Consider the following 13,757-nt stretch of genomic DNA (forward strand, 5'->3'; position numbering starts at 1 on the left):
CAGGCAAGTCTGGTGTCTCGGAGACTACATGCAAAATGCAACGTTAAATGACTTCCTTCCACCCCAGTCCTTGTAACTGAGTTATGTTAGACACTTTATGTATTTATACAATGGTAAACTGAGGTATTATACCACTTGGCTGGAACCAGCAACTGTTCTTTTAACGGCCATGTGAAATTACTAAACTTAAAAAGACGTCGTAAATAATTGCAAATTGGGAATAGGTTTTCTTTCCCGGTTTGATGGCAAAGGAGGTGTGTTTGTTATGTGTACTGTGAGTCAGTTGGAATGATGGTTGGAATGTGTGGCTTCCTTCCTGGTTTCGTGCGTGTGTTTGTGACAGAATGACACTTCTACTACTTTAGATGAACATGAACTTTAAATGTTTATTAAATTTGCGCGAACATTATGACCGAATTGGTTAAGTTAACTTGGAAAACATATGTTAAAACAGTGTGTAGAGTCATTTGACTACTTGTGTAGCTTTTTTTAAAAAGAGGTGGTATTGCTTTCTTGAAACATTTAATGTTTACTTGCACTGGGTGAACATTATTTCTAATTAGCTACATATAGGCTAGCCTATATATAGTACATATATTAGGCTATAACCAAATTATGTTGAGAGGTTTACAGCAGTTAGCTACAATGAAATCATGTATTTTTTTCAGATGGGAGTTTTTGTTTTATTGGATGTGGAAATGCTAATCTGAATTAAACTAGATTGTCACCAAATCATAATAAGACTATGGCTAATGCAAAATTTCCAAACCTGCACCCACACTATGAACCAGCTGCACCGAGCAACCCTAAAAATCAAACTGTTGTCACCCAGAATGGCGACTCGCGACAATACACTTCACATGTACACAACACAAAAGTTTTGACTGGACTCAATGACTTGAGAAAGGTTTCATCACTCTGTGATGTGTATCTTTTAGTTGATGATGAGAAGTTTGGTGCCCACAGGGCAGTACTAGCATCATGCAGTCCGTACTTTAGGTCTATGTTTACATCAGAAATGAAGGAGAGTCACCAGGAGGAGATTGAACTGAAAGGATTCAGTGCTGTGGGGATGCAAGCTGTTCTTGACTTCATATACACCTCGTCGGTGAACTTAAATGTGCAAAACATGCAGGACATTTTATTTGCTGCAAACCACCTGGAAATCTTGACTGTAGTCAAGTTCTGCTGCGAGTTTCTACAGTCTGAAATTTCTGCCCAGAATTGTGCGGACATAAGCAAAATCGCAAAATTTTTCAACCTGACGGAAGTTGAAGAATGTGTTCGCAAATACATTTTGCAGAATTTTACCCAGTTTGTGAAGACGGATGAATTTCTAAGACTTTCAGAGGCAGACATTTGTGCCTTATTGGAGAGTAATGGAATTAGGGGTCATTCAGAGCTTGAGTTGTTCGAAGCAGCAAATAGGTGGTTGGCGCATGATCAGTCACGTTTGTCCAATGTCTACATGATAATGCAACACATTAGATTTCCCCTAATCTCCCCAGAAGATCTGGACGAAAAAGTTCAATCAGTGCATTTCATGCAGACAGACCCAGAGTGCATGAAGCTACTGTTTGAAGCATCAAGGTATCACATGCTGCCCCATAAAAAACCTCTGGTAAAGTCTTCCAGGGCCCAAGTACGAGCATTAATGCCTTGTTTGGTGGCCATTGGTGGAAAAGAATCAACCAACCATGTTTCCAGGGAGGTTCAACTTTTTAACAAAGAAGCAAACCTGTGGTTACATTTAGGTGAAATGGATCTGCCAGCATATTGTCATTGTGTGGCAGTCCTTAATGATTTCCTCTATGTTGTGGGCGGCCAAGAAATGTTTGACAACAATGGAAGCACTGCAATGTCCAATGTATATAGGTATGATCCAAGGTTTAACTGTTGGATGAAAATGAACAACATGCTAGAAACCAGGACGGATTTTCATGTCAGTGCAATTGATGGCTACTTGTATGCCATCGCAGGGAGAAACCACACTGGGCCATTGAGCACTGCAGAAAGATACAGGGTAGATCGCAACAAATGGGAACAAGTTGCTGATCTTCCACATGCTGTCTGTGCACATTCTGGAGCTCCCTGTGGTGGTAAAATGTACATTGCGGGAGGATTTGCATCTGATGGCTTTCAGCGGGAAGTTTACTGCTATCACCCAAAAGAAGACAAATGGGAGCCCAAGCCACGGCTTAAAACAGAGAGAGGTCTCCACTGTATGGTGGACTTTGCTGATAAACTGTACTGCATTGGTGGAAACAACAAAACCAATGGAGCAAGGAGGGATGTACTGACCACTGAAATGTTTGACATCAACACTGAACAATGGACAGAAGTGGCACCGCTTTTTGCCGGGCAGAGTGAGGCAGGGGCTGCCGTAGTCGATGAAAAAATATATGTTGTTGGTGGACATACTTGGCGTGAACGCAAAGATGTGCGCACTGTTGCCTGTTACGACCCTAAGAGGGATGTATGGGAAAAGGCGACTGACTTTCCAGAGCCTTTGACCAGCGTATCATGTTGCGCTCTTCGTATACCCACCACGCTGCTGTCGGAACTACCCCTACAACAACCAAGACGTGTAAATAACAGTAGCGAGAACATGCAACAGGAGGAAGATATTGAAATGAACTAATGTGTGCAGTCTGGTAATGGGTCTGAGCTTGCCATTTTGTGGTGTGTAGCACATTGTGATAAAAGTGTTTAAACCAAGATCATATGTGACCTATCTTTATTGGTTTACCTAGAATTGGGAAAAATGAAATGTGTAAATATTTCGTGTGTGAACATGTCTTCTACATGATGGATATAGCTTGTTATTTTGGTTAGCATAGATATGAAATTGCATCCTACAATTAGACTTTTACCTTGACTACTCTTAAGGGATAAAGGTGTTTTCAATAAATCGTTTCTTTGTCTTTAATCTATATGTGTGACTTTTTCATATGTACTTATGTTGGTGTGGAGATATTTTATCCTGCTAAGTTCACACATATGCTGTTGAGTCGACTGCAAATAAAATTGTGTTCTATGGTTGAAATTTAGCATCTTTCTTTGTGTTTCTTCTGCAATATATGTCTCTGTAGTCGGTTTTTTAAATATTGAAATATTTGTGTTCAAGCCAAGCTTAAGTTTTGTATTCTTACTTAACATTCATGTGTATGTAATAACTGGAGAGATTATATTGTTCACACTGTATGGGGGTGTTTTTATTTAGCTTGCACACCTTTTTCTATACTTGGTGCCCTGTAAAAAACGTAACAAGTGAACATGAGTTGTATGTTGATCTTATAAATATAAATTTTCATTTGAAGAGCTGTATGTGTTTCACGTGATTCATTGGATAAGTGTTACTAGGTGTGGACAGATGAGTAAAGAAAAAAGACATCTTTGGCCTTAAAGGTGAAGACAGAACAGACGTACTGTACTCTTGACCTTTTTAATGCCAAGAAAGATTTGAATAAAGATATTTCCTCTAAACTTGGAAAAGGTCATACGCTTTCCAACGAGACGGCATTCTTGTGGTCAGTTCTGTTCTCCTTAAATAGAGTGCAAAGATGAGATAGCCAGACGTCTGGGGCCCTTGTCGCCGGACCGTGTGTGTCGTAAAAAGGCACCTGCTAATGGGTTCCGGGCGTCATGCCTCGGTGTAAGAGTTTTTGACGACTACCAGAACATAGGACTGGCCCAGAGACAAGTAGCAGCGCCAGAATTCGACATAGGTAGTGTTTTTGTGTGGTTCTGACTGATGAAAAATTATGAAATTGTTATGGTTGATGGTTTCTGCCATCATTTCTAGTTTTGCGTTTTCAGTAAAGGCCCAAGACGGAACAGGGAGGTAAGCCGATCGCACGAATAAACAAAGAAAATTTTTTATATAGGATGTGTAATGTTCACTTCATTTATGTCATCAAGAAACCTACGTAGGATTTTTATTTCAGTATTACAGTTGTTTCGACAAAGTCCGGTTCTTTCGTAACGGCTACCAAGGCAAAAGGCCAGATGTTTCTTTAGTATATGCCTGTCGTAAACTTTACCGATATCTTCAGACGGTCGTGTATTTTCAGCGTTTACAATGGGTGCAATCACACAATCCTCGAAGGTCAGGGTGTGATTCTGTCTCCCAACTTTCCAGGGGCGTACGATCCAGATTCAAACTGTTGGTGGCAAATCACAGTGGAGAGAGACCGCACCATATTCCTCACGTTCAAGTAAGCTTTAGTATATTGGCGGTCGTCGCTCAGCACTACAATTTATTCGAACGCCCGTGCCTCGAAGCAGTTATTTCTTTTCAAAATTACAATCATTTAACTGCGTCATAAACGTCGTCGTTGTCTGGGTTTAAGGGCAATTTGCGTTATCTGCGTGGGTGGTATAGCCAACAACTTTCACTTTTAAAGCAATAGAAAATCGCGAAATTGTATCCCTGTTTTTTTATGTGCGATACAATTCAAATACATTTATTTCACTTTTAGACATTTCAACGTGGAATCCAGCCCAAACTGTGCTTACGACAGCCTTTCCATTTACAATGGCCCGACAACATTGCACCCAATGTTGGGAAAGTTTTGTGGGGCGTTTAAGCCGAGCGACCTCACCGCCACTTCCAACCGAATGTTGATGCAATTGAAATCGGATGACAGCACACAGAAAAATGGCTTCATGGCCATTTTCTTCTCCGTTTCGCCTGGAGTCGCTAGTGAGTAAATTTGTTCAAATTAGACAGTGAAACTCAACATCGGTTAAGCGCCCGACCCGACCCAGCATATGCCTAGAAGAAAACCTGATCGGGATTCGTGCCCAGGGTGTCCTGGTGTGGTAAAAAAAACGCCTTGATTTATAATTCAGCTTTTTAACGGACATTTACCTTAGCTTGACATGCAGTAAAATCTAGCATATCTATGAATTATGAAAAACATATGAAAAATAACTCCAAACTACCCATGCTTGTTAACAGCGCCCAACTCGTGCGGAGGAGTTTTGACTGACGACGAGGGTTCGTTTAACAGCGTTAATTTCCCCAAGTCCCCCTACCCGAACAGCATGACTTGCACTTGGCACATGCGTACGGTACCCGGCCGGAGTATTCGCCTGACATTTCTCAAAATGACCCTCGAACTGTCGGATAGATGCAAATATGACGCTGTCACCGTTGTGGGAGGCTGGAGTAACTCGGATGAAACGAGGTTAGTCGAGGGCTGTGGTAACGCTTTGGTCTGAAACAGTGATTTTCAAGGTGGTCGCCGTTGGATAAACACTGACCTCCCAATCATAACAATTTATTACAAATTGACTGGGCATGCATAACACAAATCTGTAGTAAGCATTTGAATATGTTGCGACAAATTTGGGGCTTGGAGGGATGAAAAACGTTTTAAAAACATTGGGCTGAGTATTTAGTTAAATCGATGATTCCCTTTTCGGGGTAAATGTTTTCTGACTGAATACTTCGAGTACTATTTCTGCATCTAAAAAAGGTTCTAAAAAACTATGTAACCCTGGTTTAATCGCTGAAATGAGATAGTTTATAAAACTTTTTTATTTATGACCATTTATACTTTGACGTAATCAATTGTGTTTGATGTCAGTATAACGCTCTTTACATCACGACTTTCGGTTCTAATCTTTCCAGCAAGACGAACCGCGTATTTTTCTGATAGATTTCTTGGGCGATTTTGCAAAATATCCGACATTCCTCATACTATCGATTCAATTGGAAACGAAATGTACGTAATATTTTCAACCGATTCGAGCGGAAATGACGACGGGTTTATGGCGAGATATTCGACCGTTGAAATTCCAACCACCACTGTTACTTCTCCACCAGGTTGGTCGACAAATTTAGATAATAAAGTCACCATCATCATGGTGTTTAAGACTGAATGCAAAGCTGACCGTCAATATATTTGAAACATAAGAAGGCGCACAAAGAAAGCTGGGTTACGTTCTGCACCAACGTTTGCAGTGTTGTATTATCGGACAAGCGTCCGACCAATCAACCAGGAAAAATCGAATTCCTGGCTGGGATAATCCCGTTGTGGTAAAAAATGTTAAATAGTATTTTAAGATTTTGGTAAAGTCAAGAAAACATTCACGATTTGTCGCAGTGAAAAAAACGGCCAAGCCAACCGATCCGTCCAATTCGATCTGCGGATCTACAACAGTTCTCACTTCGCATCACGGCATCTTCTCTAGCCCCGGTTACAAGAGGACCGCTTACTACGATCCGAACCTCCGTTGTAGTTGGCGCATCGCTTTGCCTCCCAATTCACGAATCGTTGTCACTTTTACCAATTTTGCTTTGGAGGAAGACCCTGGATGCATCTTTGATTACGTCGCTGTATATAGTGGAAGGTAAAGTAAAATGACTTGTAAGTTTGAAGTGATGATAAATAACTGAACAGGTTCGCAATTACCAATCAATAGCGTTTTTTCAATTTCCAATTCTTTAAAATCATAGCATTCTCCAAATATATTGCCGCTGATTGTTTGCTCACTGATTTGTGGAAACCGTGTATCACGCCATGTTGTTCCACTTATCGCCATAATTTTTGGTAAAATGTTTTTGATTTTAGCGAAGAGCTTGATACTCCAATGGCAAGATACTGCGGTTCAATGCAGAACGCAGTTCTCGAATCTCTGACCAACGAGCTGTTCATTGTCTTTGTTACCGATTCCGGTGGAAGCGCTGCCGGTTTCAGGGCAGAATATCGTTCAGTGCTCCCGACTACGACAGGTTAGTTTTGACAAAATTTTGGATCATAGCATTTTATACCGTCCGATTTCAGTAACTATATTCATAGTTTGGGTATATAGTGCGGAGTCGTACGTATCTATATGTACCAGATATCAAGAAACCCCAAAATGATGATGACGTCAAACTGACGTTACTTTTTTGAGTGATGTCACAGCTTGCTTCGACCTTTGAGGTGGCGTAATGTTGGAGATCCCCCACTTCGGAACATAGTTTTGATTAGAACATTCTGTGGATATTTACGACCAAAACTCAACATTATCACTTTCGCCAGAAATTCCAACTGAAGCGCCAACCACAACGCTTCCGACAACAACGACCAGGGCAACATTCGCCATGACGTCACCTACGTCACCGCCGTCGACCACAGCCAGACCAACCGCGCCCCAATCAACCAGCACTGTCCAAACCACCGGCTGTCCGACGGATTGCGTTTCCCAGGATCTTGCCGAGGCGGCCTGCACTTCCTCATACGGTATAAATGCCTTTCTTGACATTATCTTATCTATGGGACAGCATAAATGGTCTGTTATGTCACAGACGTCATGATTACAGTGGCCTTGCGCAATTTAAGATTATTGTCATGTTGGAGTGACAAACATGCATAGTTCAGTAGATAAACATTTTTCATTGACACTAAATATCCTGGATACCTTGATTTTACACGTAAAATTGAAACCGATCGCCTGCGCTCTCGTGGTATCACTGACAGTTCCCAAAAAACATGTATTTTTTATTGCAGTGCTGCTTTTCAAATTGCTGAAAGTGCGTGAATCTCGAAAAGACGAGAGTGCGAGAATATTTATATCCCTGCTGAAAAACTACAAGGTTGGGCGCATGACTGCAGGAAAACGCCGAGGCTCGCGGTTTTGGCTTGACGTACCGTGTACTTCATGTTTACCTCCACTAGCAAGGCGCTCTCGTTATTTCTTGGCGGGCAGCGCTGTTGCTGCAGTAGTGGATCCTAATGATTTCATGGAATCTTACCGAAGAAATCTCGTGCCTTTCATGCGCAAGGCGATCCGTCGTTGTCGTCCCAGAAAGCCGAAGAAAAAGAAGCGCAAGCGAGGAAAGAAGCACGCAACCAAGAAGAAGAAGAGAAGAGAGTAGTTGACGTTGGTTGCGATATCACTTCTACCGCTTGGCCACCATGTGGGCATTTTGTACGATATGTAATTTTGTTTGCTTGAAATAAAAGGTTTTTCTGCCGTCAAACGCGTTTTTATAGGTTAAGGTCTCATTGGCTTTGGCAGACGCATGTCACATGACAGGCAGGGTTTGTTTGACATTATTATAGCTAGCTACGTTAACCTTTAAGTAAAATAGAGGTAAAAACAGAAGCTTGGAAAAAAACTTTAATTACAAGTTAACCGTGCAAGTTTAGTTTTTGCAATAAAGCGCATTATGTCAAAAAACTTTACTTGGGGCTTACCGAAAATTAAGAGAACCGAAAATTCCCGCACGCAGCCAAGTTTTGTCCAGAAGCATCCTGGAATGATTTATCGAAATTTACCTCAATTCCACAAAAAAACAAGACCATAGTCAAATGTATTTTGTCAGAATACTGCATTACTTTATAGGAAACGAGAATAGCAATTCTGCAATAGTGGTAAGGATTGTTTCGGCGTGACAAGTGACGCGCGCTGGTAAGTTCACATGCTTGGAGTTGAGTGTCACTCTTACTGTCACATGTGGGATGTGCATGTCACTTGTGACACATGCCATTGTGTCATAAAAACGGTAACGGGACAACCCGTTCCGTGTGATAAATCCGTTGCAACTGTTTTACCATACATCGCTTGAAGTAAATGTAAGTTGAGTGCTGTTTAGGTTTGTAAACCATTTCCACAGCGTACCGTCTTCACAGGCCACGATCAGACAGTTTCGACTAAGCAAACATACCTGAACGATCGAAAAAAATTGATATGGTCTGGGAGGCGCGCAAGTATTTAAAAAACACTAGTACGGGAGAATGGGTTGGTGTAACACTGTCGATGATGTAAAGGTTATAGAGTGTTTTATTGTCAGTTTCATTAGATACATTTGGTCACACAAACACTGGTCAAACTGAACCTTTAGCATGGATGATTGGGATGAAGAAAACAGTAGCTTTCCTGTTCAGGAAACAAGACACCCAGGACCAGTTATACATCATTCTGGCAAGTATTTAAATTTTTCTCATGAATAAAATTATGGATTTCTGATTGCTAATCTTGTTTTGTTTTAGAGATCCCTGAAAGAGTTCAGTTTGGAAGGGGTCATCAGCAGAGCCAACGGCTTCAAGAGAGCAGGCATTTCAACAACAGAAATGACTATCGCAGAGGTAATTTTGTGATGTGGCTGGTATGAAAATATATAAAGCTATCAATACATACATGTTTTGATTTCAGAACCACAACATTTTGTGGAAATGTTAGTTCATCCAAATGATGTTGGAAGAATTATAGGTAGTGTTTTATGCTTACATAGCCAATGTTTGTCAAGAATATTGTACATTTGTTTGTAGGAAAGGGAGGATCTAAAATTAAGGAATTACAGGAACAAACCAACACCAGAATTAAGGTTTTTTTTTTTTGATTTTATTTTGTAAATCGAAGAGTATGTTGTAATATTTTGTGATTTAGGTAAAAAAGGACACTGATGACTATGATTCTGTCCCAGTTATAATATCTGGCAATCAAGACACATGTGCATCAGCCAGAAAGTTAATAGAAGAGTTATTGAGTGACCCTTTGAATGCAAGGAAGCAATATAGTAAGACCATATCATGAAATTGTTCTTCAATTAAAATTAGGCTTGGTCTCAAACATAGTTTGCATTCTATGCAGGAAACAATGAACAATCACCAGATGAAGCTGTAACACCAGAGTAGGTTTATTGGCATAGCAGTAAATGATATGGCAATTCCACCTACTGTTGCCTTTTTGCAGTGGTTTCATAGATTGGTCAAGCGTCAATACACAATGCAGGGAACAGTCTGTTGCCAGGTGGGCACACCTCCCTCCAGTGGTGAAAAATTTTTACATCGAAGATGATGATGTAGCTGACATGACAACTAAGGAGGTAAACAAATGGAGGTCGGTAGTTTGGTTGTTTTGTTTTGAAAAATTTGTTAGTAAACAGAATGCAGGTGTTAAGTATATCAGTGTAATTTTACCAAGTTTGTATTTTATGCAAATAAAGGGCCACAGACCACAATGTAATATGCATGTATTGATTGTGTTTTGCAAACCTTTAGACTTTGTATCATTTTAGGTTTGAAAATTTTAATGTTGCTGTTGCTGATTTATCTGACAATGGTCGCAAATTTTTAAATCCTGTGAAGACTTTTGAACAAGCATTTGCTCATTACCCAGATGTTCTCAGGGAAATATACAAACAGGGTTTCAAACATCCTTCACCCATTCAGGTGTGCATGACTCTCTCTCTCTCTCTCTCTCTCTCTCTCTCTCTCATGCAGTAATCACTGTACAAAATACTTCCACTAATATTGTCTACATGCATTCTGATATTGCCTACTTATGTTATGCTATTTTGGGAAAAAAGCCAATATTTAAGGCCTAATCATTCAAGTGCTTACTAATGAGGGCCATCTCTAACTGACTTTATTGATGCTTTTAGTAACATGGAAGTGATTTAAAGAGCAAGCTTATTGTTTTTAATATGCAGGCGCAAATGTGGCCCACGGCGTTAAGTGGATTCGACGTAATAGGAATCGCTCAGACCGGCACAGGAAAAACTCTCGCATTCCTTCTTCCAGCCTTCATCCACATTGACCTTCAACCCACGTAAGAGCCCAGTTTCACGTGACCACATTCTTTGCATAACTGATATTTCCCGTTTAGGCCTCGTGCGAAACGCGAAGGGCCAAGTGCAGTCGTCTTAACACCCACTAGAGAGCTGGCTCTTCAAATTGAACAAGAAGTGAAGAAATACACGTACCGTGGTATCCGATGGTATAGAACAAATGCACTCTTTTGCTTGTGCAGTTGGTAAACCCCGTTTTTTTCAAGTGTGTGCGTCTATGGTGGTGGAGACAGACGAAATCAAATTAAGGCTGTCATGAGCGGAGTGGAAATAATTGTTGCCACTCCAGGAAGGTTCAATGACCTGTTAGCGTGCAATGTTATCTCACTCAAAAGCGTCACATTCTTGGTAAGTCGTTCTCAAACATATGTTATGAAAATTTATGAGATTTTGTGCGTTTTGATAAAAAAAACAATGGAGCAATACTTCAGGTGCTGGACGAAGCCGACAGAATGCTGGACATGGGCTTCGAACCCCAGATCATGAAGATCTTGTTGGACGTTCGACCGGATCGGCAGACGCTTATGACGTCAGCTACTTGGCCCACTGGAGTCAGACGGCTCGCGCAGAGTTACATGAAGGACCCCTTTCAAATCAACGTCGGATCTCTGGACCTTGCAGTAAATATTCATCTTAACTCTGTCCAAAAGCTGTTGATCATTTAGCACTGGCTTTAAAAAGTGATACTTTTGAATTGGAAATTGCTACTCCGTGTTCAGCTAATTTAGCTGCATTGGGATGTGTATAATCTTTAATCAAAATAGTTCGCGGTGGTAATTTATATTTTGGCCTAAACCACAAAGTCTTAAAAAATTACACTATAATCTTCGAACACCCATTCTTTCATGAACTTGTGATGCAATTCCGGTTTGTTCGCACGTTAAGCATGTAAAATACTTTTTGTTTCTGTCAGGCTACCCACACAGTAAAACAAATCATCGAAATCATACCGGAAGAAGACAAACGTAAATGGTTGCTTGAATTTTTCGAAAGTATGGAACCCGACGATAAAGCGCTTGTGTTTGTCGGCAAGAAGATTGTGTTAGTGTTTACGTTTAAACAGAACCCAAGTTATGACACGTCGTTGTAATATCTTCCTCTCGCATTTTCTCAGATGCGATGACCTGTCGTCAGATCTGTGTCTTCGCAACGTACTTTGCCAATCAATACACGGTGGCCGAGAGCAGTACGACCGGGAGCAGGCTTTGGAGGACTTCAAAACCAGTAATTAATCCTTATCTGTGCACAACATTGGTTTGCTGTACAAGTATGTATATTACTTCAATGCCCGTCATCGCAGGTGCAGTTCGAATTCTTGTCGCTACCGACGTCGCGTCACGTGGCCTTGACGTAAAGGACATCACCCACGTGATCAACTACGACTTCCCGCGTAACACAGAGGAGTATGTACACAGAGTTGGAAGGACTGGTGAACATTGTGCTCATATAAGCCTCTGTGACTTGCATTGGGACTGTATCTATTTGTACAGGTCGTGCAGGAAGAACTGGTGTATCAATATCCCTTGTGACAAGAAGTGACTGGGGCTCGGCGAAGGAATTGATCGCAATTCTTGAAGAAGCACTGCAGGTATAATGATATTGCAAGCAAGGCAATTATGTAGGCTACCTCAAACTCAACAAATAAAGTTTATTTCGAATCAATCTTGACCTAAATACGTTTTCGGCATGTTGTAACATTTAGGTGGTGAAAAATGAGTCCTATTTTTATTGGGCTGAAAAAGTTTTTAAAAATGACTTTTCCAACGTGAGGCCCACATTTGCTCTTCGTATTCCAGGACGTTCCAATTGAACTGTACGAAATGGCCGATCGGTTTCAGGCAATGAAGGACAGAAAAGAAGCCGATCGATCAAGCGGTCGAGGATTTGGGGGAAACAGGGGAAGACCCCGAGGCGGTGGAAGACGAGGTTTCGGAAACTCCCGGGACTCCATGAACCGATTTAACTTTTAGTTCATAAAACAATTGGCCTGACAACATAAGTCGCGTTTCGGTCTGTCTGTTGTCTTATCGTTTCACTGCCTTACACCCTGCTTAGCTTTCTTTCCGAAAATTCACTTGAAATACAAAGATAAAATCGTTCGTGGAATCTGCTCGCTGACTTTGCTTAATTGTTAAATTTACGAGTCCAGTGTGACGTCACAGTTATCTAAAACAAGGGATTTCAATGCGCGACAATAGCTTTGTTTTGTTGCTGGGTTGGCAGGTAAGCTGTTAGTGCTACTTACTAGTTTGTAAAGAAAGGTTGTAACTTGGAACATTTTGTTTGATATTTAGGAGGTTAGTGTGCAGCCACTTAAACTGCATTATGGCGGAAGCCGAAGGTCATGTATTGGATGGAATTGAGCCTGATACCAACAGAGTTTCGCCGAGCGAAAAACTTGAAGTTCAGCACCCTTCAGGAATGCCACAACCCGTCGCTGACATCAAACACGAAAAAGAGAAAAGTCGCTCTGAAATGAAAACGAAACGGCATACGAAGCCTCACGAAGGCCACGCAAAAGAGGTTGTTTCTGAGAAAAAAGACAAACACAAAAAAACGCGGTCGAAATCACGTTTGGATCTAAAATCTGGGGAGGAAGTTCCCATGTCTAAACACAGCCCAAAACATGAAAAGCCACGCACAGAAATTGCAGAAGAAGTCCATCAGATTGTGTCGCATGGAGAAGGACTGCGAAGGCGAAATTTGGACAAAACAGAAAACAAGAAAAGGGATTTGTCGGAACGGCGAAAAGCGCTTGTGACTGACGCTGAAATAAAAAGCATTTTAAAAATACTGGGTCCGATTTATCAGCGACGAATATTTGTTGAACAGCTCAAGTCCAGGTGGTACCTCGTAGTCTTGCCGCTGCTGTTCGTTATAGCAATTTCGGTTGTTAGTGGTTTTGTGATTCTACCTATGTTTTCTGAGGAAGTGATAAAGTTTATTCCACCAGAACCCGTACATGCCACTTGGAAAGTTTACGAGCTCCGAGGTAAGACAATCAAGCTTCACAAACATAAGATTTGAGAATGTTTTTTTGGTAAATTTCATTTGAAAGAAGGCTAAAACCCTAAAATTGTGTTTTTTAATATGAGTTGCTAAATACCTTCGGGTTTTGAAGCAAAAAAGATCGACTGGTAATCCTTTTGTGTTGCAGGTTATAATCTGATAGACTTTGCAACAACCTGGG

General features: G+C 41.0%; 3 protein-coding genes across 3 annotated transcripts; all 3 read left to right on the forward strand.

Moving 5' to 3' along the window:
• The first annotated feature begins 672 nt into the window (after positions 1-672).
• On the forward strand, positions 673-3,319 carry LOC145901326 (kelch-like protein 9). Its single transcript, XM_082988955.1, has one exon. It carries the CDS (start codon positions 746-748, stop codon positions 2,639-2,641), a length of 1,896 nt encoding a protein of 631 aa, XP_082845081.1. The 5' UTR covers positions 673-745; the 3' UTR covers positions 2,642-3,319.
• A 277-nt stretch (positions 3,320-3,596) lies between these two features.
• On the forward strand, positions 3,597-7,967 carry LOC145901328 (CUB domain-containing protein 2-like). Its single transcript, XM_082988957.1, has 9 exons — positions 3,597-3,844; positions 4,074-4,217; positions 4,482-4,705; positions 4,964-5,192; positions 5,667-5,833; positions 6,114-6,360; positions 6,582-6,742; positions 7,035-7,235; positions 7,503-7,967. The coding sequence occupies exons 1-9, from the start codon at positions 3,765-3,767 to the stop codon at positions 7,868-7,870; spliced, it is 1,821 nt and encodes a 606-aa protein (XP_082845083.1). The 5' UTR covers positions 3,597-3,764; the 3' UTR covers positions 7,871-7,967.
• Positions 7,968-8,840: 873 nt separating this feature from the next.
• Positions 8,841-12,537, forward strand: LOC145902798 (putative ATP-dependent RNA helicase DDX43). The gene is made up of 17 exons (XM_082990897.1): positions 8,841-8,919; positions 8,988-9,083; positions 9,151-9,207; positions 9,267-9,322; positions 9,385-9,514; positions 9,589-9,628; positions 9,691-9,837; positions 10,016-10,169; positions 10,430-10,548; positions 10,606-10,716; positions 10,774-10,915; positions 10,999-11,187; positions 11,481-11,608; positions 11,682-11,791; positions 11,868-11,996; positions 12,058-12,155; positions 12,364-12,537. Exons 1-17 carry the CDS (start codon positions 8,841-8,843, stop codon positions 12,535-12,537), a joined length of 1,959 nt encoding a protein of 652 aa, XP_082847023.1.
• The last annotated feature ends 1,220 nt before the right edge of the window (positions 12,538-13,757 follow it).

Source organism: Ascidia mentula, chromosome 5, assembly GCF_947561715.1.
Source record: "Ascidia mentula chromosome 5, kaAscMent1.1, whole genome shotgun sequence".
In the NCBI taxonomy this organism is placed as follows: domain Eukaryota; kingdom Metazoa; phylum Chordata; class Ascidiacea; order Phlebobranchia; family Ascidiidae; genus Ascidia; species Ascidia mentula.